The sequence below is a fragment of the Drosophila persimilis genome, unplaced genomic scaffold (assembly GCF_003286085.1).
Source record: "Drosophila persimilis strain 14011-0111.01,24,50 unplaced genomic scaffold, DperRS2 tig00001776-arrow-arrow-pilon, whole genome shotgun sequence".
NCBI classification, from domain to species: domain Eukaryota; kingdom Metazoa; phylum Arthropoda; class Insecta; order Diptera; family Drosophilidae; genus Drosophila; species Drosophila persimilis.
Window position 1 is genome coordinate 3,018 of NW_020825569.1, and position 22,015 is coordinate 25,032.

Consider the following 22,015-nt stretch of genomic DNA (forward strand, 5'->3'; position numbering starts at 1 on the left):
CAGTCTACGGTTATTTTTGACATTATCATAATATTTTCTTAAACGCTGGATTCGTTTTGGGGCTTCATGTGGTTTTTCATTAAAAATTCTGTTTCGAACCTCTAAATATTTATGAATCCGTTCGGGATAGGGTAAAAACCGACAACTTCGCTTTACGATCGTATTCGTTTCCTTTCTTTTCTCACCACTAGAAGCCAAACTCTTCTTGTCTCCCTCTAAGTCAACGGGCAAGATTAATGGTGGTTTTTTGGGGGCATCCTGCTGTTGTTGGATGCACCCTTCTGACGGTTTTCCGAAGCTCTACGAATGCATGTTTGGCACTGCGGCTTATAAACATTCGGAGCTCCACAGCCGTAACAAAATATCCGCCTATCTGCCATACAATTTTCCCACACATGTCCAAGCTCCTCACAATTCCAACAAGAACGCTTAGCCGTCGAACTTTGAATGGCCTCTACGCTGATATCCTCATACTCTTCTTGATCGCTTTCAGGGCGCGATTCCTCCAGACTATGTATCGAACGGCGGCCGACCGGTGGCCGAGACTTGTCAGATTTCTGTAACTCCTGCACTAGATTTTCATGCATCTGTACTAATCTTCTCAATTGACCAACTGAGCTAATGGACTGATATAAGATTTTGTGACGGGTTTCGGGAAGCAAATTGGCTTTTAATATTTCTATTAATTCTTCTTCCGCCATTTTAATTCCAAATTTATCTATAAGACCAGCCACGGCGTCGTGAAAAGCGACGAAGGGTTCTCCGACGTGTTGCTTTCGAGCTCGAATCAATTCCTTGCTCATAAACTCCGAACGATAGTCTTTATATTGTTGTCTAAGAGCTGCACAAAATTCTGTCCAAACGATGCGATCTACCTGCTTGTGGTATCTCCAATACCAATCGCGCGCTTTACCAACCAGCAAAATGTGCAAATGTTTGCAAAGGCCGAGAAAATCGCTATCCAAGGTTTCATCGGTTAATGTTTTGACTCGGTAAATGAATTCTTCTACCCCTAAACCTTCGGTAGAACCATCAAAAGGAACATTCCACTTTTGCATAATGTTGGCCGTCTTGGCCGTTCGCAGGCTAGTCATGCTGTTTATACATGAAACTGGTGTTGGGATATTTGGCCTCGCATACACTTCCTGCGGACTCGCTGGCGGCTGAATGTGCAAAGTGGATATGGCTCTGGCCACAGTGCGCTCAATTATCTGTTGGAGGACATCCAAGTCCAACCCCTGGCTTGGAGGGGCTGTCCGTGCATTGGGTGCTTCCCAAGGGCTAGAGTGAGTGGCGACATTAGCTGACGGAGCTTCAGTCTGGTTGGAGCTATGGCTAGCATCCAATCCCGACAAACACACTACTTCCGGACCGGAAGATCGACCTGGCGGGATCTTCGGGACCTGCTTTTTGGCTGGTGCTCGAATTCTTTTGGACCGAGTGGGCCTAGTGGTTCGTTCTACCGGGACTGAACCTACAGTTGGAATTTGGCTCAATTGGGTATTCTTGCCATTTCCCTCGGATATTTTTCCCGTCTCTGGCTGAAAATGTCCATTTGCCGGGGTCTGTGCGACCTCCAAAGCTTTGGCAAGACTTCGAGTAGTAATTCCCGAGGGACCGGGTAATTCTGTTGGTTCCGGCTGCGGCTTGTTTGGAGAACAATTGCCAACAACTAGTTTTGCTTGAGATAACGTACATACTCGGCTACAGTTCGGACACTCATCGTGATGCGGGAACCATTCTTCCAGACATGCTTTATGGAAAACGTGATTGCACGGAGTACAAAAACACGGCTGAGTATTGGACATTTCGGAGCAACAAATGCCGCAAAAGTTTTCCGAACTCAGCGGATTGTTTTGCTGAGGACTATGTCGCAGCGGCATTTTTTTAAAGATTTTTTTTTTATTATTATTTGTTTTCTATATTCTACCAAATTTTTCCTAGGGTGACATTTATTGGGTGACATATAATAAGATAGGGATAGGAGTTGCGAATCTTTGGAACAGCGACAAAAGAATGGATTTTGTTTGGGCTATGGTTTCTAGTTTGCATTGTCTTAGTATCAGTGCCCTGGTTTAAGTGTCCACATATGATTCGGCAAGGGTACGCAAGCAGCATACGCGCTAGTTCCAGACAACCATATGCAGCCACCGCTGCCACTGGAATAATACCCGCCAATGGTAAGGGTATGAGTGAAGACCAAATCTGGGACCGCAATCTCTGTGCTTCCATCACCCGTACAGGGACAATCAGTACTGATATCCGGCCTAAACCAAATATGCAATATTCTGCAATTGTATGCAACCGTATGCTATGCACAAAGAGTAACAATACCAAATCCGAATCAACCTCACAATTCAATCTATTGAAACTAATATCCGCTGAATTAACGGTAGCTTGAAGGACGCGACCTAAACCAATCTCGCTTGTTCGGTATGAATACGCAAGCAGCATATATACACATTCCAGACAACAAGTTTGACTAGCCCGACAGGATGCGTCAGCATGGGAACTACTTTCTTAATTCCGGATTATCACTTAAGCTTCCCTTCGTCGTAGACTCGACGACTTCCCAATAAAACTCAGAGGAACAACCAGTATTAGGATCCAAGCAGAATCCGCAATATTCTGAAATTGTATCGGAGCAATGACCAGATCGTTTAGAGAAAACTAAAGTCAGCATTAAGCATATGAATACAAACGAGCAATAGGTGGGACGAGCCAATAGCTGATTTTGTTGCTAAAGTGACCAATACTTTCGACTGTCACTATAACTATTGCTAGTGCCCCACGTTGGGCGCCAAAAATTTATGTAACAACGTTACACCCTCGCGTCCAACTGGGTATAGACAGTAGCTAGCATTGGAAAAAAACCTGCCCCACGTTGGGCGCCAAAAATTTATGTAACATTTCCACGATATATTTCTATACGTGAGTAGGGGATGGATTGGAGGGGATGTCGAGGTCACGGCCGGTGGGGATTCTTTGGTTCCGTGCTCATTCGGTAACTTGGGGGGGTTCGTTTGACCGCGTCTCGACTCCTACTACATAAACTTTAAAATGTTAGAATCCCGTGACTCTACAGGGAGCGAACTCCGAAAACAACACTATGCCTATTCCGAGCATAACGGACATTACACGGCACAATCATAGGGCGTACCCGAAAGTACCAGGGGCTTTCGTCGGCGTGTTCCAAAATCTCGCGGGCGTGAGGTCTTGCGATGGAAGTCGACCCACACGATTCTATACCCACCCTTCCATGATTTCCAGGGGTGCGAAGGTTCTGGAAATCCCTAATATTCTTACCCTACCCCATTAGGTCACCCTGTCCCTAGGAAAATTATAAGTCTACTCCATGTTCATTGCTAATACAATTCAATATATTCCGTGGTACTTCATCATCGACATGTTGCTTCAATCAAAACTAACAAACCAAATTTCACTTCTTAACATAACGCTAGTCTTGCACTACAATCAGCAGGCAACTCAAGAAAAAATTTAATGGAATGGAAAAAAAATAGGAGGCTTAATCCCTAAAAAAAATTTTATAGCTATAGGGATATATAAATGGTGGAGTATAATTAGATAAGATAGGAATATAATATAAGATATTAAAATAAGTAAATTAGGTATGTATAAAGGAAAAAAAATTAAAATAAAAAAAATATTCAAAAGCAGCAGGGGTCATACCAGCGATCAGCAATGGTGAGCCAAAACGAAATTTAATTTAACATTATAAATTTATTTAATTTTTTTTTTCTGGGTTGAGGAGATTTTTTTTCTATGTTGGTTAGTGTATTGCTTGGCTACGTTTCCATGCATTAAAAGAATGCAGGGAATGCGAGCAATGCAAGCTTAGCAGCATTGGCACCGAAGAGACCGAAAAGCTTCGAGCGTGTGGAACGCAAGCGTTGCGCTCTCTTATCAGCAGCGGCTGGCCGCTGCGCATGCGTTTTAGATTGGAACGAAGACAGGCGCAAAGGAGAAAATTAAAATTGGGTCACTTACGGCTTGCATACAGTGGTCCCTCGCTGAAAGGCGCCTTTCGTTGTGGAGCTGTGGAGACCCGGTTAGTGTGTACCCAAATCGGAGGGGGATTGGGAAATAGGGGGGGGCGGGTGGGGGGGGGGGGGGGGTATGAAAAGGTTTTTTTTTTTTGTCTGTTATTTTATGATTACATCGTTCAGTCTCCAACCCGCAAAAATAAATTCCGTTTTGGGAACTGGCACATTCACGCCTAGCGAGGTAGGACTGTACGTCAGAGTTAAAGAATATAAGTGCTTAAAGAACAAGAAAAATTACAATTAAAACTACACTATGCTACAAAATCTCGGTCCGGATCCGTGGCGGCGTCTTCTAGGCCGTCGCAGACAGCGAGTTAGCGGCGCATAGGGAGGGGGGGTAATCACGATGCCCTCGATGCCCTCTATGCGCGTACGTTAGATATGGCGCAAGGGTCAGGGCCGGTGGAGGTTATGTCGCCGGGCAGGTGGATGCTTCAACGACTCCAAAAGGGGGAAAAAAATCGCGGCCCCACACCAAGGTCGACTCCGAAGAGTACTCCCGTCAAGGGTGGGAGTTTGGTGTGGGTGGGGGCAGAACTTTGGGAGAGCCGGGTGGCTACCGCTCGGGGCCAGGGCCCTATGGGCGAAACAGAACCAAAACCACGAGGCTCAGAAAAAAATCTAAATTTTCCCTACAGGGCACTTTTACATACCGGTTTTTTCCGGGCTTTTCCACGGAGACACGAGTGGTGGGTTCTCCTGGCCGAGTTGTGGGACGCACGGGTTTGCACCAAGAACAACACTTGCTGGCGAGGCGAGGCAAATATGCACTTTTCGCCAGGGTATTTTCTTGCCAGTTTTCTCGGCGCACGGTTATTAATTGTCGCCCGATTTTTGCGGCGCGCCCACCGGGTGGGACTTTCCCGTTCCGTTTTATTTATTTTCGGATTGTCTTTGTGGCACTTATTTGGGTTGTACTTTCTTACTTTTCTTTTATTTTGGGATTGAGTTATATATTTTTTTACCGAAGCGGAGATAGCCACCGGCTGCACAGATTCACATTTTCAAAAGAGAACGTTCTGGGGCTTTTGCACTGCTTAAATACGAGCTTACCGATCTTAAAGCTCGGCTTCGAAAGCTCCGTTGCGATGCGCTGCACAGCACTTACGGCAGCTCAGCTCAGCTGTTCCCTACCTCGAGCTTGCTTGCACCCACCCCAACTATACTATGCCCTGCAGCGCTAATTGGCCCAAGGTTATTGCATGCGATATCCGAGCACCATAGCGATAACCTATTTTGAATCGGTATTGTCCAACCGCAACCGTTACAAATCATTTTCCCGCAACGGGGTATCGATCTCTCAGTGTCTCTGTTTCTCATTCTTCCACATTTTGTGGCAGCTGCAGATTTGCACCTAGCGAGCCGAGCGAAAGAGGAGTACAAAACAGGATCAGCTAAAACAGGATTCCAGCCGAAGGATAACCATTCAAAAGGGGCATCCTTTTATCTCTCTCTCGCTCTCTCTCTCTCTTTGTATCTGTGTCTGTGTCTGTCTCTCCTTTTGGACAGTTTTCCAGCTGCACCTGGCACCATCGTGGCTTTATCTTTCAGGGTTTTTTTTTGTTGTTGTTGCAAGGACAACAGGCGGCAGCAGGTAGTTTTGCTTGCCACACAACAGCAACGGCAACAACAACAACAACAACGAAAGCAGCAGCAGCTGGAGGAGAACCCGCTTGTCATTGTTGCCACTTCTCCGCACTTCTCCGCACTCTCGGCTCTCCCCTCCTCTCCCTCTCTAGTGATTTTTTAAGAGGTCCTGCTTTCAATTTTAGGGGCAAGGAAAAACATCTGCCACACGTCGCCCCTAATTGTTTGCCGCTGCACGTTGCACATGTTTGGGGCAGCCACAGCTCTGGCTTCTCTTCGCCGTCCCCCGTCCCTCTGTTTGACCAACCAGACAGCCCCTGGACGTGCGACGTGCGACGTGCAACTGGTGTCTTGTATCGCGTATCGCGTATCTTGTATCTCTACTCGACACACAAACGTCACACAAAACCACCGCCGCTGCCTGCACTCGCGAGCCAAAACTTCCGCAGTCACAGTCTCTGCCAGTCGCTGCTGCGCTGCTGTGCTGCTTCTTCCTCCCTGCTTGACATGCAACAAGTGTCGCTGCATTTGCGGCGGCGGCTCGCGTCTATGTCTGACCTGAAAGGCCCAAACCGAACCACACCGCGCCGACCCGAGCCGCCTTTCCGCCAGAAGTGTAATTATTATTGATTTTACATTAGTTTGTGCATTTTGATTGGGGAATGGGAATGGGGGCTGAGCAGCCCCCGTTGCGTTATGGAGCGTGCCACAAAGCGGCCCAGACACACCACGGAGGGGGGCAAAGAGAGGGCCAGGGCAAGAGACTGCAAGAGTGGACTGCAAGAACCAGTTTTATTCGTTTAATGTTTCCGTATGCCAGGGATTACTGTCACTGTTACGCCATCAGCCAATTGATTGCAACATCTTTAGGGAGCGACCTTTTCTGCAGGATTCTGGGTGCTCTCCTCCTCCAAAGCAGCCCGTATGTCCTTCTCTACGGGATTGTCCACCTCCTTCTTCTCTGCCGGAGGCTCCATCTCCACCTTCTTCCCTTCTGGAGTCTGAATCGTCTGCTCTTCTGGAATCTCTGGCATCTTCTTCCTTTCTGGAGTCTCTGGCATCTCTGGCGTTTCTGGAATCTGAATCTCTTTTAAATTCTGAAGATTTTCCGGCTCTTCTGGAGATACTTCTGGAGTCACTTCTGGAGTCTCTTCTGGAGTCTCTTCTGGAGCCTCTTCTGGAGTCTCTTCTGGAGTCTCTTCTAGAGTCTCTTCTGGAGTCTCTTCCGGAGCCTCCTTCTCCACTGAAGTCTCTGCAATCGTCTCCTCCTCTGCTGCATTCTGTATCCCCTTCGCTAGTCGATTCTCAATTTTCATCTGTACGGGAGATGCTTCCCGCAGCTCCTCCAGCTCGTCCTCCCGCAGTCCGATTCCCATCGGTGCTTCGACGTCAGGGCACTCCAGCACCATCTGTGAGATCATCTTCCGGTGCACCACAAAGACCACCGGCATGAGGAGAATCAGAAAGGACACGGCCGCATAGAGAAAGAACAGGAGTGACCAATCGAACATTATGGAAATTTACGAATTTTATTTAAGTACTAGAAAATTTAGCAAAATCGAATGCTTTTTCCGGCATGTAACGCAAAATAAAACTAAATGACTAAAGAAAACCGAATAGAAACAATGGAGTGATCGATCAAGGAGTATATGATGATATACATATAGTTAAATATCCGCAACTCGATTTTAAGTTTTTAAAAAAATACTTTTATTTTACAAACTTAAATATCTTTATGTCACAAGATTTAAATGAATTCCCCGACTTGACTTTCGGTCTGCTTGTCTCAAACGGAACTGATCTCTCTGCTGCTGGCTAGTTTCCATGAGCCCTTCTCTTGGAACTCCCGACTCTGGCTTCGGGCGTTGCTTTCCTCGGCTGCATCTTCGTGTCGGTGGCGTACGTGCCTGGATCGATATTTGGGGATGCGTCGGCTTTGATGAAAGGCATCCACTGCTGGCGATCGGTGTTGCATTACATGACGGAGCTAGGAATGTGATACTCCTTGGTTTTATGTCTAGCTTTGATTGGTCCTCATGAGTGGCGTGATTCTAAAGAATCGATTTCTCGAGAGTGGCGTGATTCTAATGTTGCTGAAACAATGTGGTCCATTGTTTATATTATGGGGGGCCCTAGCTTGGAGTATGGGAAGAAACAGTTATTGATTCTTGAGTGGGGTCCTGTTACTTGTGTGGATGGGGTGGATGAATTGTACATAAACATAATGTGTATGGGATGTGGGGAATTATGGATATGTCACTCCCCCAACGTTTGTTATTAGCCTGTCCCTAGGCGATTACCCTCGGGTATAGTGACGGGGTGTCAAGTGCGGTGGCTGAGGTTGGTTCCTCTTCTGCTTCTATTATAGGGTTTATACATTTAACCGTGACTCTTTTAGAAGTTTTCGTAAATTTAACAGCTACATAACTTAGTAGTACTAATATAATTATGACAAATGAAATTAGTAGACTTATTTGTAATAGGTTACTATATGTGGTGTATTGCATAATTATTTCATTAGTTTGGACATACGACAGTGGTTTTATTTTAGTTATGTTGTTGTTGACATAAACATTCTGGGCAAAATCTAACATTGTGTTTGATATTGTAAATTCATTTAATTGGATTGAACAGTTGTAGATTTTTATAATGGTATTTCCTTCCGCTATGATTTCTTGGTTTACACAATTCTGATTTAGCGTTGTTTTTGGAAGATTCCACGTGATTAGTATATTGGGTTCAATAAAGTTTATTTGAAAGTTTTGAAAAGTTTTGGAATATGGACATTTAGTGGGAGTTTGCATTAAAATTCCTTTTATACAATTGTCATTGGTTTTCAATCTAGTTTCTTTAACAAATACTTCTTCATTTTTTATGTAGTACTTGTCGTATGTCATATCTGTTAACATGTTATTTAATTCGTCTGGATACGGAACGATTTTATAGATTGGTACTTTTGTAATGTCTTTGGGAATGTTGGAAATTATTAGAATTTCGTTGGTATCGGATTTTAGCCATGTGGAGGTTTTTATATTTAGTATTTTCTCAGAATTTATTTGTTCCAGGTAGTCTTGTTTTAATAATTTTGGATTAAATATACCGAGCCTAGTTAATTGCATACCTAGTTCTATATCTTCGATATATTCTGTGAAATGTTGTAGATTGAATATCAAAATTTCTATTTGTTGATTCCTGTCTTTTTATACCCGATACTCAAAATGAGTATTGGGGTATATTAGATTTGTGGTAAAAGTGGATGTGTGTAACGTCCAGAAGGAATCGTTTCCGACCCTATAAAGTATATATATTCTTGATCAGCATCAATAGCCGAGTCGATTGAGCCCTGTCTGTCTGTCCGTCCGTCCGTCTGTCCGTCTGTCCGTCCCCTTCAGCGCCTAATGCTCAAAGACTATAAGAGCTAGAGCAACGATGTTTTGGATCCAGACTTCTGTGATATGTCACTGCTCCAAAAATATTTCAAAACTTTGCCCCGCCCACTTCCGCCCCCACAAAAGGCGAAAATCTGTGGCATCCACAACGCAGAATCGTAGAAGATGACTATATCTTCTAGAGTGCAAAATCTGAACCAGATCGTATAATTATTACAGCCAGAATCACGAAAACAATTTCACTCTTTCTCGCTCTGTCTCACTCTAACACACAGGTTTCATGGTCGGTTTTGCCAATTGCAAAATATGAGTTCAAGGATCTCAGAACCTATAAAAGCCAGAGCAACCAAATTTGGTATCCACACTCCTGTGATATCGGACCTTGACCGTTTCCTGTCCAAATTTCGCCACACCCCCTTCCGCCCCCGCAAAGGACGAAAATCTGAGGCAACCACAAATCTCAGAGACTATTAAGGCTAGAGTAACCAAATTTGGTGCACACACTCCTTTAAGATGTCACTATAAAACGTATATCTCAGAATTTCGCCCCACCCCCATCCGCCCCCACAAAGGACGAAAATCTGTTGCATCCACAATATTGCAGATTTGAGAAAACTAAAAACGCAGAATCATAGATAATGACCATATCTATTAGATTGTTGAATCTGGATCAGATCAGACCATTTAGCCAAAAGGAACAAATCAATTTGCAGTGGCTACGCAGCGCCCGACGTCACGCTCAGACTGATTTCCTGTCTTGTCGACTCTCTGTCGTGTCGTTAAATATTAGCGGCGTCTGCCGGAGGAGAGCCATACTGACTTAGTATCGGGTATAACCTTAGAGTTGCGGTGTCCGCAGCAACTCACAACGTTCCCCCTCGTTGTTTGTTTGTTTTTTACAATTTAACTTTTAAACGGCACTCAAACACTTTTTACTGGTACATTTAATGGCACAATAATTTACAAACATATAAACTGCAGCAACGTTAAACACTTGTAACCTCGACTAGGCCCGCAGTCAGCATGGGGGAGGGGGGGGCAAGGGAAAAAGAGAAAGAGAGAGAGATAAACTTTTCGGCACTTTGACGGAGGGACTAAACCTCAAACACGACTCGACTCCACAACGCTCACGACACGACTTTTTCTCGTTTGGACAGAGATCCAGACTCGAGACTCGATTCCACGATCGGGGCAAAAGGCTCCAAAAGTATGAATTGTCAAGAGGGTGTCAAGTGTGTGTGTGTGCGGTGTGAGTCAAGAAAGTAAAGTGGGGCCGCGCTCAAAAGTATGCTGTCTCTTCTTTGTAATTTTCCCTAACTTAAAATTTGATTTGATCCCCTGTGAGTTTGTCAACTTGATGTTTTGTTGGTTGTAATGCGGTATGTGGTCTTCAGTCCCCTCTACTACCCTTGCCGCCTGGGCGAGCAGTTTATAGGGAACGTAGTGGATATATGCGAAGACTTGCATATTTGGCTCAATTTAGGCCGTAGTGGTGGGGTGTGGCGACAACTGATGCTGATTTGAAAGTCGATTACGAAACCGATAATCAATTGTCAGCACCGTTGCCGCCGAAGTTTTATCACAGATTGTAATAATTTTTTTTAGTGGGGTGTCGGAGAACCGCCCTAATTACGATAGTAACAATAAGGGGGGGGAAGAAGGGGTTAAAGAAATGAGATCGAAATGTGCAGAAATGTGCAGTGTTGCAGGCCGCCCAAGTGTAATGGATGTGTGTGTGTGTGTGTGTCTGAATGGCTGGCGGTAGGTATTTTGAGAGCCCTTTTTAATCGTATGTGTGGCTGATGGATTTTTCCTTTTCCAGGACCATAGGGCACTCTGAATGCCATGGCACTGGATCCGGCCACCAACTAAGGACGATGGCGATGGCATAACTCGAACGGCCCAGGTCCGGCCGCCCAAGTGTAATGGATGTGTGTGTGTGTGTGTGTCTGAATGGCTGGCGGTAGGTATTTTGAGAGCCCTTTTTTAATCGTATGTGTGGCTGATGGATTTTTCCTTTTCCAGGACCATAGGGCACTCTGAATGCCATGGCACTGGATCCGGCCACCAACTAAGGACGATGGCGATGGCATAACTCGAACGGCCCAGGTCCGGCCGCCCAAGTGTAATGGATGTTTGTGTGTGTGTGTCTGAATGGCTGGCGGTAAGTATTTTGAGCGCCCTTTTTAATCGTATGTGTGGCTGATGGATTTTTCCTTTTCCAGGACCATAGGGCACTCTGAATGCCATGGCACTGGATCCGGCCACCAGCTAAGGACGATGGCGGACACGACACACATCTACTCGAACGGCACAGGTCCGGCCGCCCAAGTGTAATGGATGTTTGTGTGTGTGTTGATGTTTTATTTAATTGCTTTGATGGCGGCAGCGTCCGTTGTTAATTTTTGTTGTGGCATGCGGTTGATATGCATTTGTCATTTAATCCATTGCAGTGGCAGAGATGTGTCCAATTAGTACACAGCGTTCCAGGATATCTGGTTGTCAAGATGGTACCTCATGTTGCGGGCGTAGGCCTTAATGTCATCCATGGAGTCGTCATCTGTCCACATCTCATCGTCATCATTTTCTTCATCCGTTTCAGGATCCGTCTCTGGAATGGCGGCTGGCATTGGCCCTGACGTTTTTTGTGGTGGCTGTGGAGCTGGGGCAACCACTGCTGCTGCTGCCATTGTTGGTGGATTTTCCGATGTCACTGGAACTGCTGGAGTTGCCGTCACTGCCTGGGATTGGATGAGCGAGGTGAGTAGTGACATCATCGCTTCCAGCCTCTTTTCCAATCGCGTCATCCTCTGCGTATTCTCCAACAGTGCCTGGCTGCAGGATCCCTCGCAAGATTGGCGTTCCGGGAGCGGTTGTTGGCAAGCTGCTGCTGCTGCTGTCGCTGTTGTTGTTCGCGCTGCGGCTGCTGTTGCAGCTGCTGTAGCTGCTGCTGCTGTTGTGCCTGGGAACGGCTCAATGGCTGCTCTGGACGTCGTCGCCCAGTGCGTGGGCCAGAGGCAGCAGGCGTCTGTTTTTTTGTATGTATTGGCTGCTGCTGCTTCTGCTTCTGCTGATGTTGTTGTCCTCTTCGTCGCCCAGGAGAGGAGACATTGAGTGGCGTCCATGCTGCCTGCTGCTGCTGTCCGCGCCAGGGATTGGCTGGCGTTTGAGCTTGCTGTTGCTGCTGCTGTCGGCGCCCTGGATGTGCTGGTGTTGTTCTTGCTGGTGGTGGCTGCTGCTCTGGCAATGGCTGCAGAAGCGAGCTGCGCTTGCGACGCAACTCCTGCATGGCCACTCGGTGGGACAGAAGGCGGCCCCTTGCTGCCTTGAATGCCGGACATCCCTTGTAGGCGCTGATGTGGGCGCCCTGGCAATTGGCGCATTTAGGGGCGTCTGCCCTTGGCTTGGCACATGCCGTGGACGCGTGGGCACCCGCACACTTCATACAGACGAATGAACGCCTGCAGTAGGTGCGGGTGTGCCCGAATGCCTGACATCTGTGGCACTGGGCTGGGTCCACCGGCTTGGCCTGCCTCTCAACGGTCACCAACTGGTTGCCCAGCTGGGTTAATTGGAGGACATCGTGGTGGCTTTCATCCGGCTTGGGGGCTATCTCCAACTCGAACTGGTCGAGCGGCTGTCCATCGGATCTCCCTTTAATGGCTCTAATAAATATAACATAATAACCCAATTCGGCCATCTGATTTTTTATTAGTTGGGTGCTTGTGGAGTGGTGTAGATCTCGCACGACGATCCGTAGCCCACGGTCACTCTTGTGCTGGTGTGTGTAGTGGCCAGTCATCGCCTCGTTGCCGTCGCCATCGCCCAGGATTGCCATGATGGCATCCCTGGTAGCCATGTCGCGGGCCTGGATACGGACACCATTGCGGCTGATGAGCTTGGTGTGATAGCTACTGTTGCCCACCCTCGGGTCATTCTGCAGCTTGTCCAGAATGGGCATAATGTCGGGGACAGCTGGCAGAATGATGGGGGGGGGGGGGAATAATTGTCGTTGGTTGGTGCTGTCGCTGCAGCATCCGAGTTTGTCTGGCATTGGGCATACTCAGGGCGGGCAGCTGGAGCAGCCCAACGCCGCCGCCGCTGCTGCTGCTGTGGGTTCCTGTGCCGCAGCTACTAGTTGCATTTGCAGGTGAGTGAGGTAGAGCTAGTGGAGCATTGGCTGGAGCAGGGGCAAAAAAACTATCATCCGCGCACTCAACGGGGCGGGATGTTAGTATGTGCTAATAGAACTAGTAATCGTACATTCATAGATCGCATTTGTAATTAATTGGTAGAGAAGATTGTGTACGTGTTTGTATATATATATTGAGAATAGCTATCGTAGATCGTAGGGGCTACATGTATATGTATATCGTACGTGTATGCGTGTATGCTGAATGTATATATATACAATTAGTTTTAGAAACTTATTTTAGCAAGTAGATAGTGCGGGAAACAGACAATTGTTTAATTTATGTACATCAATTAATATTAGCAGAGAACGAAGGAACATTCAAAATTCACTATATACTCGTAAGCTGTGTGTGTGGTGTGTGTGTATGTTTGTTTGTTAGGTGTTGCAGAAAAAATGGCTTTCGGTTCGTTTCGATTCGGATTATACAGATATTTGACTCTATATGCTATATAGATTTAATATTTATCGCTTTGCTGAACAACGGAAATGTACAATACGTAGATGAGTAGATGACTTAGACCTCCGTCGACCGTGCGTTCTCATCGGAGCGTGAGGCCTTCCTCTCCCTTCCAGGGATTCGACCCGTGACCACGGCTCCTCCTCCTACTCCTGCTCCTCCGCCTCCCTGCTGCTGTAGCGCCTGCGCCTGAGCCTGCGCTTGGGCCTGGGCTTGCGCCTGGGCTTGCATTTGTGCCTGTTGCTGAAGCATTTGCTGCTGCTGCATCATGTAGGCGGCCTGCGACTGCTGCACAAAGTTGGCATGCGTGTACGCCTGCATTCCGGGCGCTGCATACACATTGTTGGGCGTGGCAATCGCCGCCGTTGGCGGCATGTTGAAACGCATCTTGGCAGCCGCCGCTGCATTGGCGGCAGCTGCAATGGCCGCCGCATTCTCCCGCGAGGCGCTGGACGTGGTGGTCGACTGGAAGGAGATGCTCATGCCGCTGTCCAGGGAGCCGACGCTGCCTCGTCGCTGGGGCTTCTCGTTGCCAACTGGAAGGAGACTCGGAATAAGACAAACGCTCTCACATATCAAAATTTGAGTCTGAGAACTCACATTGCTCGTGCATGTCCAGGAGACTGTTGCTGAGCGCACTGCGCTTCAGCTGCTGCGTGGAGTCGGCCGAGTTGCCAGCTGCCTGCTCGCCGGCTGCCTGGGAGCCGCCGCCTGGCTGGGAGCCATAGGGACAGGGACACACCTCCACATCGGCCACGCCACTATCGCGGTTCTCTGCGTTCCCCGGGGCCCGGTTGCGCGCCGACTTCTGGCGCTCCAGCTCTGCCTCGATGCGCAGCGATTCCATTTCGTCCATCTCGCTGATGGACTCCTTGAGATCCTCGGCAAACTTGCAGCGGTCGTGCTCGTTGCGGGCATTGAAGGTGATCAGGATCTTACCGTCGACCTTCTGCGACAGCTGGATGCAGAACGGATAGTTGGGCATGTCCAGCAGGGTCACCACCGTGCCGCAGAGCGGGAAGCTGTTGCGGAACGTGTACGTCACGGAGGTCTTCTTCTTGCTGAATATCTTGGTGATGACCAGCAGGTCGTTGAAGAGGAACACCTCGCGCTGGTGGACGCCCGGCCGCTCCTTCTTGTTCACGTCGGGTATCTCGTACAGGCGGCAATAGCAGACCAGCCGCCGGTGGGGCAGCGCCAGATTCGGCTTCTTGCCGACAATGGTGGCCTGCACCTTCATCACCTGGGTGACGTGGTCGCTGCCCGGCTTGAACTCGTCCGACTTGACGCGCTCATAGATGCCGCTCAGCATGTCCTTGTCAATGTCGTGGCAATCGTCGATGCCTCGCAGATTCTTGATGAAGTCCTCGACGCGCATGCGCCTTTCCGGCTTCAGATTGGGCGTGTGCAGATCCGTATTGAGCATAATGATGGCAAATGCCAGCACAAAGATCTCTGAACAAATATAAATCGGATTAGTAGGCGAACCTCCAAGGAGGGGAGGGGAGGGGAGACTCTACCGTATCGGATGATCTTAGGCGCCCCACAATGTCCGCATTGCACTCGCAGTAGCGCTGCGAGAAGATCTCCATCAGCCGCTCAATCTTCTGCGCCTCCCCGGGCATCCGGAAGTAGGCCTGGAACTTGCGCAGGGCCACGTCCACCTGGCGGCCGGACAGGTCCAGCTCCATGGCGAAGCAGCTGAGCACGGCCATGTTGAACTGGTTCTGCAGATTGCCCAGATACTCGCCGATCATCTGGCGGGAGAGGCCCTTGCGCGTGATCAGGAAACGAGCCACGCCCTGTGGCGTGTTCTCGAGGAAGCCCCTGCGGATGAGATAGGTGATGCCCTTCTCCGGCTTCTTGTTGAACAGATTGAGGCCCACGCGGTACTGCCGCTTGCGTATGGTCTCCGACATCTTGTAGTTCTGGGCCACGCCCGCGGCGGAGGCCGCTGCCTGCAGCTGCTGCTGCTCGTGCTGCTCGTACTGCGCGGCGCTGGTGTGCGACGAGACGGCATGATCGTCCGTCGGCGGTACTCCGCCCGCCGCTGTGGCCGCTGCCACGGCCGCCTGCATCTGTGCGGCATAAGCTCCGGGCCCAGCAGCAGCTATGGCTGCTCCGGAGACCACAACGGCTCCACCTCCACCTCCGCTGGGCACCGAGACCGATACCGAGTCGGCCGAGTGCGTGGAGAACTGCTGGGAGCTGTTCAGGGCCGTGCCACGCTTCCACGTGTGGGGGGAGTTGCTGCGGTCCGATCCGAGGTCGCTGTTCATGTTCCGCTCCGCCGAGGTGACGCTCGAGTCTGAGCCGGAACTCTGGACGGAGGTCAGGCTGCCGTTCTCCGCCGTCTTGCAGAGCCCGTTGGTCCGCAGCAGCGACGGGGGCGGCGGTGTCTGGCGCTGCAGCAGCAGCAGCTGGCTCTGCTGCTGTGCCGTGATCGAAGAGGTGCGCTTGGGCACCTCCGGCGGAACCTTCTTGCAGCTGCCGCTGCCACTGCCGCTGCCGCTGCCCGTGCTGCCGCTGCAGCTGGGAGTGGGCGTGGTGCTGCCGCCCTTGGGGCGCATGTAGATCTGTGCCGCCGAGTAGTAGGGCGTGTGGGGGCTGTGCCCGCTGGCGTTCACCCACGAGGCGTTCAGCGAGACGTCCGCGGAGCTGGCGTAGCTCAGGTCGTGCGGGGAGCCGTGGTAGCTGGTGTAGTAGACGGCTCCCTGGGCATTGTAGTAATGCGGCTCGGCCGCGTGCAGCAGATTCACATGCGGATGGGAGGCCATTCCGCCAGCGGTGGCTGTGGATCCCGAAATGGAAACGGGAGAGGCGCCTGCAAAAAGACAGAGGAGTTGGATTAAGCAAAGGATCCACAAGCAGGGGGAGAGAGTGATTCCTTACCCGATTGACTACGTGGTATGGGACTGCAGTCCAGCTGTCGTCGCTCCCGCATCGACAGAGAGCGCGACTTTTGATTGCCAGAATGCCCAGAGTGTGCAATGGAGGAGGGGATCTGGCGTTTAATAGAGCTCTTAGTCCAGCTGCCACCTGCCTCCTGTACTGCTTTCAATCTCCTCCGTAGATACGTATCTATGCTTTGTCACAGAGCTAACAACTATGCTATGCTATTGATTGTTGATTGATTGAGGCAAAACAAACAGAGATCTAAACTGGAATTTTTAACAGCAGAATTTCCGTCTTTAAACGGAAGGGACATCGCCAAAATATCACCAAAGGGTCGTATCTATTCTATTAATCTGTTCCCGATTCCCTTTCAAGACACTCAATGCCTCCAAACGAGACTTATATCTTTGGGTAATCCCATAAAGAAGAGGCTCCCCAATCGTGTCCATGGTTTTCCCTTTGAGAGAGGCAATACTTACGCTGACTGTGCCCGTCCGCGCTTGAGGACATCTCCGCCATTGCGGATCGAGTTCTTCTTGTGCATTCCCTGGTGCTGGTGCTGCTGCTGCTGGTGCTGCTGCATCTGCTGTAGCTGCTGCTGCTGTTGTGCCTGGGAACGGCTCAATGGCTGCTCTGGACGTCGTCGCCCAGTGCGTGGGCCAGAGGCAGCAGGCGTCTGTTTTTTTGTATGTATTGGCTGCTGCTGCTTCTGCTTCTGCTGATGTTGTTGTCCTCTTCGTCGCCCAGGAGAGGAGACATTGAGTGGCGTCCATGCTGCCTGCTGCTGCTGTCCGCGCCAGGGATTGGCTGGCGTTTGAGCTTGCTGTTGCTGCTGCTGTCGGCGCCCTGGATGTGCTGGTGTTGTTCTTGCTGGTGGTGGCTGCTGCTCTGGCAATGGCTGCAGAAGCGAGCTGCGCTTGCGACGCAACTCCTGCATGGCCACTCGGTGGGACAGAAGGCGGCCCCTTGCTGCCTTGAATGCCGGACATCCCTTGTAGGCGCTGATGTGGGCGCCCTGGCAATTGGCGCATTTAGGGGCGTCTGCCCTTGGCTTGGCACATGCCGTGGACGCGTGGGCACCCGCACAATTCATACAGACGAATGAACGCCTGCAGTAGGTGCGGGTGTGCCCGAATGCCTGACATCTGTGGCACTGGGCTGGGTCCACCGGCTTGGCCTGCCTCTCAACGGTCACCAACTGGTTGCCCAGCTGGGTTAATTGGAGGACATCGTGGTGGCTTTCATCCGGCTTGGGGGCTATCTCCAACTCGAACTGGTCGAGCGGCTGTCCATCGGATCTCCCTTTAATGGCTCTAATAAATATAACATAATAACCCAATTCGGCCATCTGATTTTTTATTAGTTGGGTGCTTGTGGAGTGGTGTAGATCTCGCACGACGATCCGTAGCCCACGGTCACTCTTGTGCTGGTGTGTGTAGTGGCCAGTCATCGCCTCGTTGCCGTCGCCATCGCCCAGGATTGCCATGATGGCATCCCTGGTAGCCATGTCGCGGGCCTGGATACGGACACCATTGCCGCTGATGAGCTTGGTGTGATAGCTACTGTTGCCCACCCTCGGGTCATTCTGCAGCTTGTCCAGGGCATAATGTCGGGGACAGCTGGCAGAATGATGGGGGGGGGAATAATTGTCGTTGGTTGGTGCTGTCGCTGCAGCATCCGAGTCATCACTGTCATCATCGTCATCGTCATCCACCTCGGCGCGGACGCGCTTCAGTGGCGAACGGGCCGCTGCAGCAGAGGTGGATGGGATATCATCGGTATAGGCTGTGTTTGTTGCTATTGGCTGATGTTGTTGTTGTTGTTGATGTGTTTGCTGCTGCTGATGTTCCTCTGGCGGCGGTGGTGGGGGGGGGTCCGCCTGTTAACATTGCTGTTAACAGGCATCGTCTGGCTGCCGACGTAATTGTAGTTGTCGTTTTTGTGTTTGATGTCGCTGTTTGTGTGCTGATGTATGTCATCATTGTATTTGTGGTTGTGGTATTGGCTGTGTGCATTGCATTTGGAACCGCTGCTGTGGCCGATCGAGCGGGGTTTGTGCCATGGCTGTGGTTCGAGTTCGAACTCGCTCCCGAACGGGCACTCGAGCACGAATCTTGTGTTGGCTGCTGTTCGTGTAGAGGCTGCTCGAGTGCCCTCTCGTACTGTCGCTGGTACGAGGTCGTTACCCGCTCTCTCTTTGCGCCTTCTCTCGTTCCTTGCTGTTTCCGGCTCTCTCCACACGAAGCATCGGCATACGGTGCATCGATACGTGTATGTGTGTGTTGGAGTGTGGGAAGCGGAATTATTGGCGCGCTCGGTACCGCTAGGCTTGGCTTGGCTTGACATTGCGGTGCTTTGGCTGACGCCGCTGCCGCTGCCGACGCCGCCAATGCCTCAAGCCGGCGACTACCGCTGCTGCTGCTGCTGATGTTCTGCTGCTTCTGCTGCCGCTGGCGTTCCTGGGTATGGACCGCCTCCACCCAATCGCCGATCTGGAACTGCTCCTGGCTGGTGAGATTGGGAATGGCCGCCCAGCTGTTGGGGCAGGGCAGGTCGGGGATGGGGCTTGTGGCCGGAGTGGCTGGAGTGGCCGTGATGGAGGTGTCGGTATTTGTGGTCCTCACATACGCGGTAATGGTGGCTGGAGCCGGTCCAGGAATTGGAGGAAGTGCCTCCAACCAGGTGGCGGAGTCGGTGGATTGGCGTCTCAGTATCGCTGCGTTTGCCCCGGCGCCGGTGGCTGCGCTGTCGGCGCTGGCTTCGCCGTCGGCGGCGCTGTCGGAGCTGGCAGTGGAAATGGCTGATTTGGGGCGATCCCTGGCTGTGACGCCGTGTGGTCCTCGTCGTCGTCGTCCTCTTCTGGCAGTGGAACCGCGTGGCATAGCTGCGCTGGATTGGCTTTGGTTGGATTTGGTAATAAATTTTTTCGACCGACGCGAGTGGAGATTTTGTCAAGTCAGATTGATTCACACAGTTTTTTTGAGTTTTTTTTTCCAATTATATACCCGCTTTGGGTTGAGGGCACTCAGTGCTCCATACAGGGGAGGAACTGAGAGGCTGGGGTGTGAGCCGCCAGCAACCAAGCGCGTTGCTTTATTAATTTCTCTTTGTGGGCAGTATATGTCTTAATTTAGTAGATGTACATTTTTATACCCGATACTCAAAATGAGTATTGGGGTATATTAGATTTGTGGTAAAAGTGGATGTGTGTAACGTCCAGAAGGAATCGTTTCCGACCCTATAAAGTATATATATTCTTGATCAGCATCAATAGCCGAGTCGATTGAGCCCTGTCTGTCTGTCCGTCCGTCCGTCTGTCCGTCTGTCCGTCCCCTTCAGCGCCTAATGCTCAAGGACTATAAGAGCTAGAGCAACGATGTTTTGGATCCAGACTTCTGTGATATGTCACTGCTCCAAAAATATTTCAAAACTTTGCCCCGCCCACTTCCGCCCCCACAAAGGGCGAAAATCTGTGGCATCCACAATTTCGACGATACGAGAAAACTAAAAACGCAGAATCGTAGAAGATGACTATATCTTCTAGAGTGCAAAATCTGAACCAGATCGTATAATTATTACAGCCAGAATCACGAAAACAATTTCACTCTTTCTCGCTCTGTCTCACTCTAACACACAGGTTTCATGGTCGGTTTTGCCAATTGCAAAATATGAGTTCAAGGATCTCAGAACCTATAAAAGCCAGAGCAACCAAATTTGGTATCCACACTCCTGTGATATCGGACCTTGACCGTTTCCTGTCCAAATTTCGCCACACCCCCTTCCGCCCCCGCAAAGGACGAAAATCTGAGGCAACCACAAATCTCAGAGACTATTAAGGCTAGAGTAACCAAATTTGGTGCACACACTCCTTTAAGATGTCACTATAAAACGTATATCTCAGAATTTCGCCCCACCCCCATCCGCCCCCACAAAGGACGAAAATCTGTTGCATCCACAATATTGCAGATTTGAGAAAACTAAAAACGAAGAATCATAGATAATGACCATATCTATTAGATTGTTGAATCTGGATCAGATCAGACCATTTTTTGTAGCCAAAAGGAACAAATCAATTTGCAGTGGCTACGCAGCGCCCGACGTCACGCTCAGACTGATTTCCTGTCTTGTCGACTCTCTGTCGTGTCGTTAAATATTAGCGGCGTCTGCCGGAGGAGAGCCATACTGACTTAGTATCGGGTATAACCTTAGAGTTGCGGTGTCCGCAGCAACTCACAACGTTCCCCCTCGTTGTTTGTTTGTTTTTTACAATTTAACTTTTAAACGGCACTCAAACACACTAGTACATTTAATGGCACAATAATTTACAAACATATAAACTGCAGCAACGTTAAACACTTGTAACCTCGACTAGGCCCGCAGTCAGCAGGGGGGGGCAAGGGAAAAAGAGAAAGAGAGAGAGATAAACTTTTCGGCACTTTGACGGAGGGACTAAACCTCAAACACGACTCGACTCCACAACGCTCACGACACGACTTTTTCTCGTTTGGACAGAGATCCAGACTCGAGACTCGATTCCACGATCGGGGCAAAAGGCTCCAAAAGTATGAATTGTCAAGAGGGTGTCAAGTGTGTGTGTGTGCGGTGTGAGTCAAGAAAGTAAAGTGGGGCCACGCTCAAAAGTATGCTGTCTCTTCTTTGTAATTTTCCCTAACTTAAAATTTGATTTGATCCCCTGTGAGTTTGTCAACTTGATGTTTTGTTGGTTGTAATGCGGTATGTGGTCTTCAGTCCCCTCTACTACCCTTGCCGCCTGCTGAGGGCAGACGACTAGGAATGTATCATGTACATGTGGGCGGGCAGTTTATAGGGAACGTAGTGGATATATGCGAAGACTTGCATATTTGGCTCAATTTAGGCCGTAGTGGTGGGGTGTGGCGGCAACTGATGCTGATTTGAAAGTCGATTACGAAACCGATAATCAATTGTCAGCACCGTTGCCGCCGAAGTTTTATCACAGATTGTAATAATTTTTTTTTAGTGGGGTGTCGGAGAACCGCACTAATTACGATAGTAACAATAAGGGGGGGGAAGAAGGGGTTAAAGAAATGAGATCGAAATGTGCAGAAATGTGCAGTGTTGCAACACGTAGTCAATTGGGGAATAGATAAAGGGAAAAGGTAAACAATGCATGTGCTTTGCATGGAAAATAAGTGGAAAGGCACTAAATAAAAGAGACAAGCACTTGCAGAAATAGCAATACAGATAAGTAATAGACTGGAGTGGAGACGACGGAAAAACAGGTAATAAAAGAGATACTACACTGGAACAAAGACGAGACAAAACAGGTACAATTGATTTACGTTTACAATATTACAATAAACATAACAATTTAAAATAATGTCTATATCTTTTACTATAATTACAGGGAAGACAAGAAGCATCGGCCGGCATAGCAAAACACAATGCT

General features: G+C 49.4%; 1 protein-coding gene across 1 annotated transcript; it reads right to left on the bottom strand.

Annotated features, from left to right (window-relative positions):
• Nucleotides 1–13,666: 13,666 nt before the first annotated feature.
• LOC113567110 (IQ motif and SEC7 domain-containing protein 3-like) lies at nucleotides 13,667–17,131 on the bottom strand. The gene is made up of 5 exons (XM_026994287.1): nucleotides 17,067–17,131; nucleotides 16,585–16,781; nucleotides 15,213–16,516; nucleotides 14,293–15,145; nucleotides 13,667–14,228 (listed from the first exon to the last, which is right to left on the bottom strand). The coding sequence occupies exons 1-5, from the start codon at nucleotides 17,129–17,131 to the stop codon at nucleotides 13,750–13,752; spliced, it is 2,898 nt and encodes a 965-aa protein (XP_026850088.1). The 3' UTR covers nucleotides 13,667–13,749.
• Nucleotides 17,132–22,015: the final 4,884 nt, after the last annotated feature.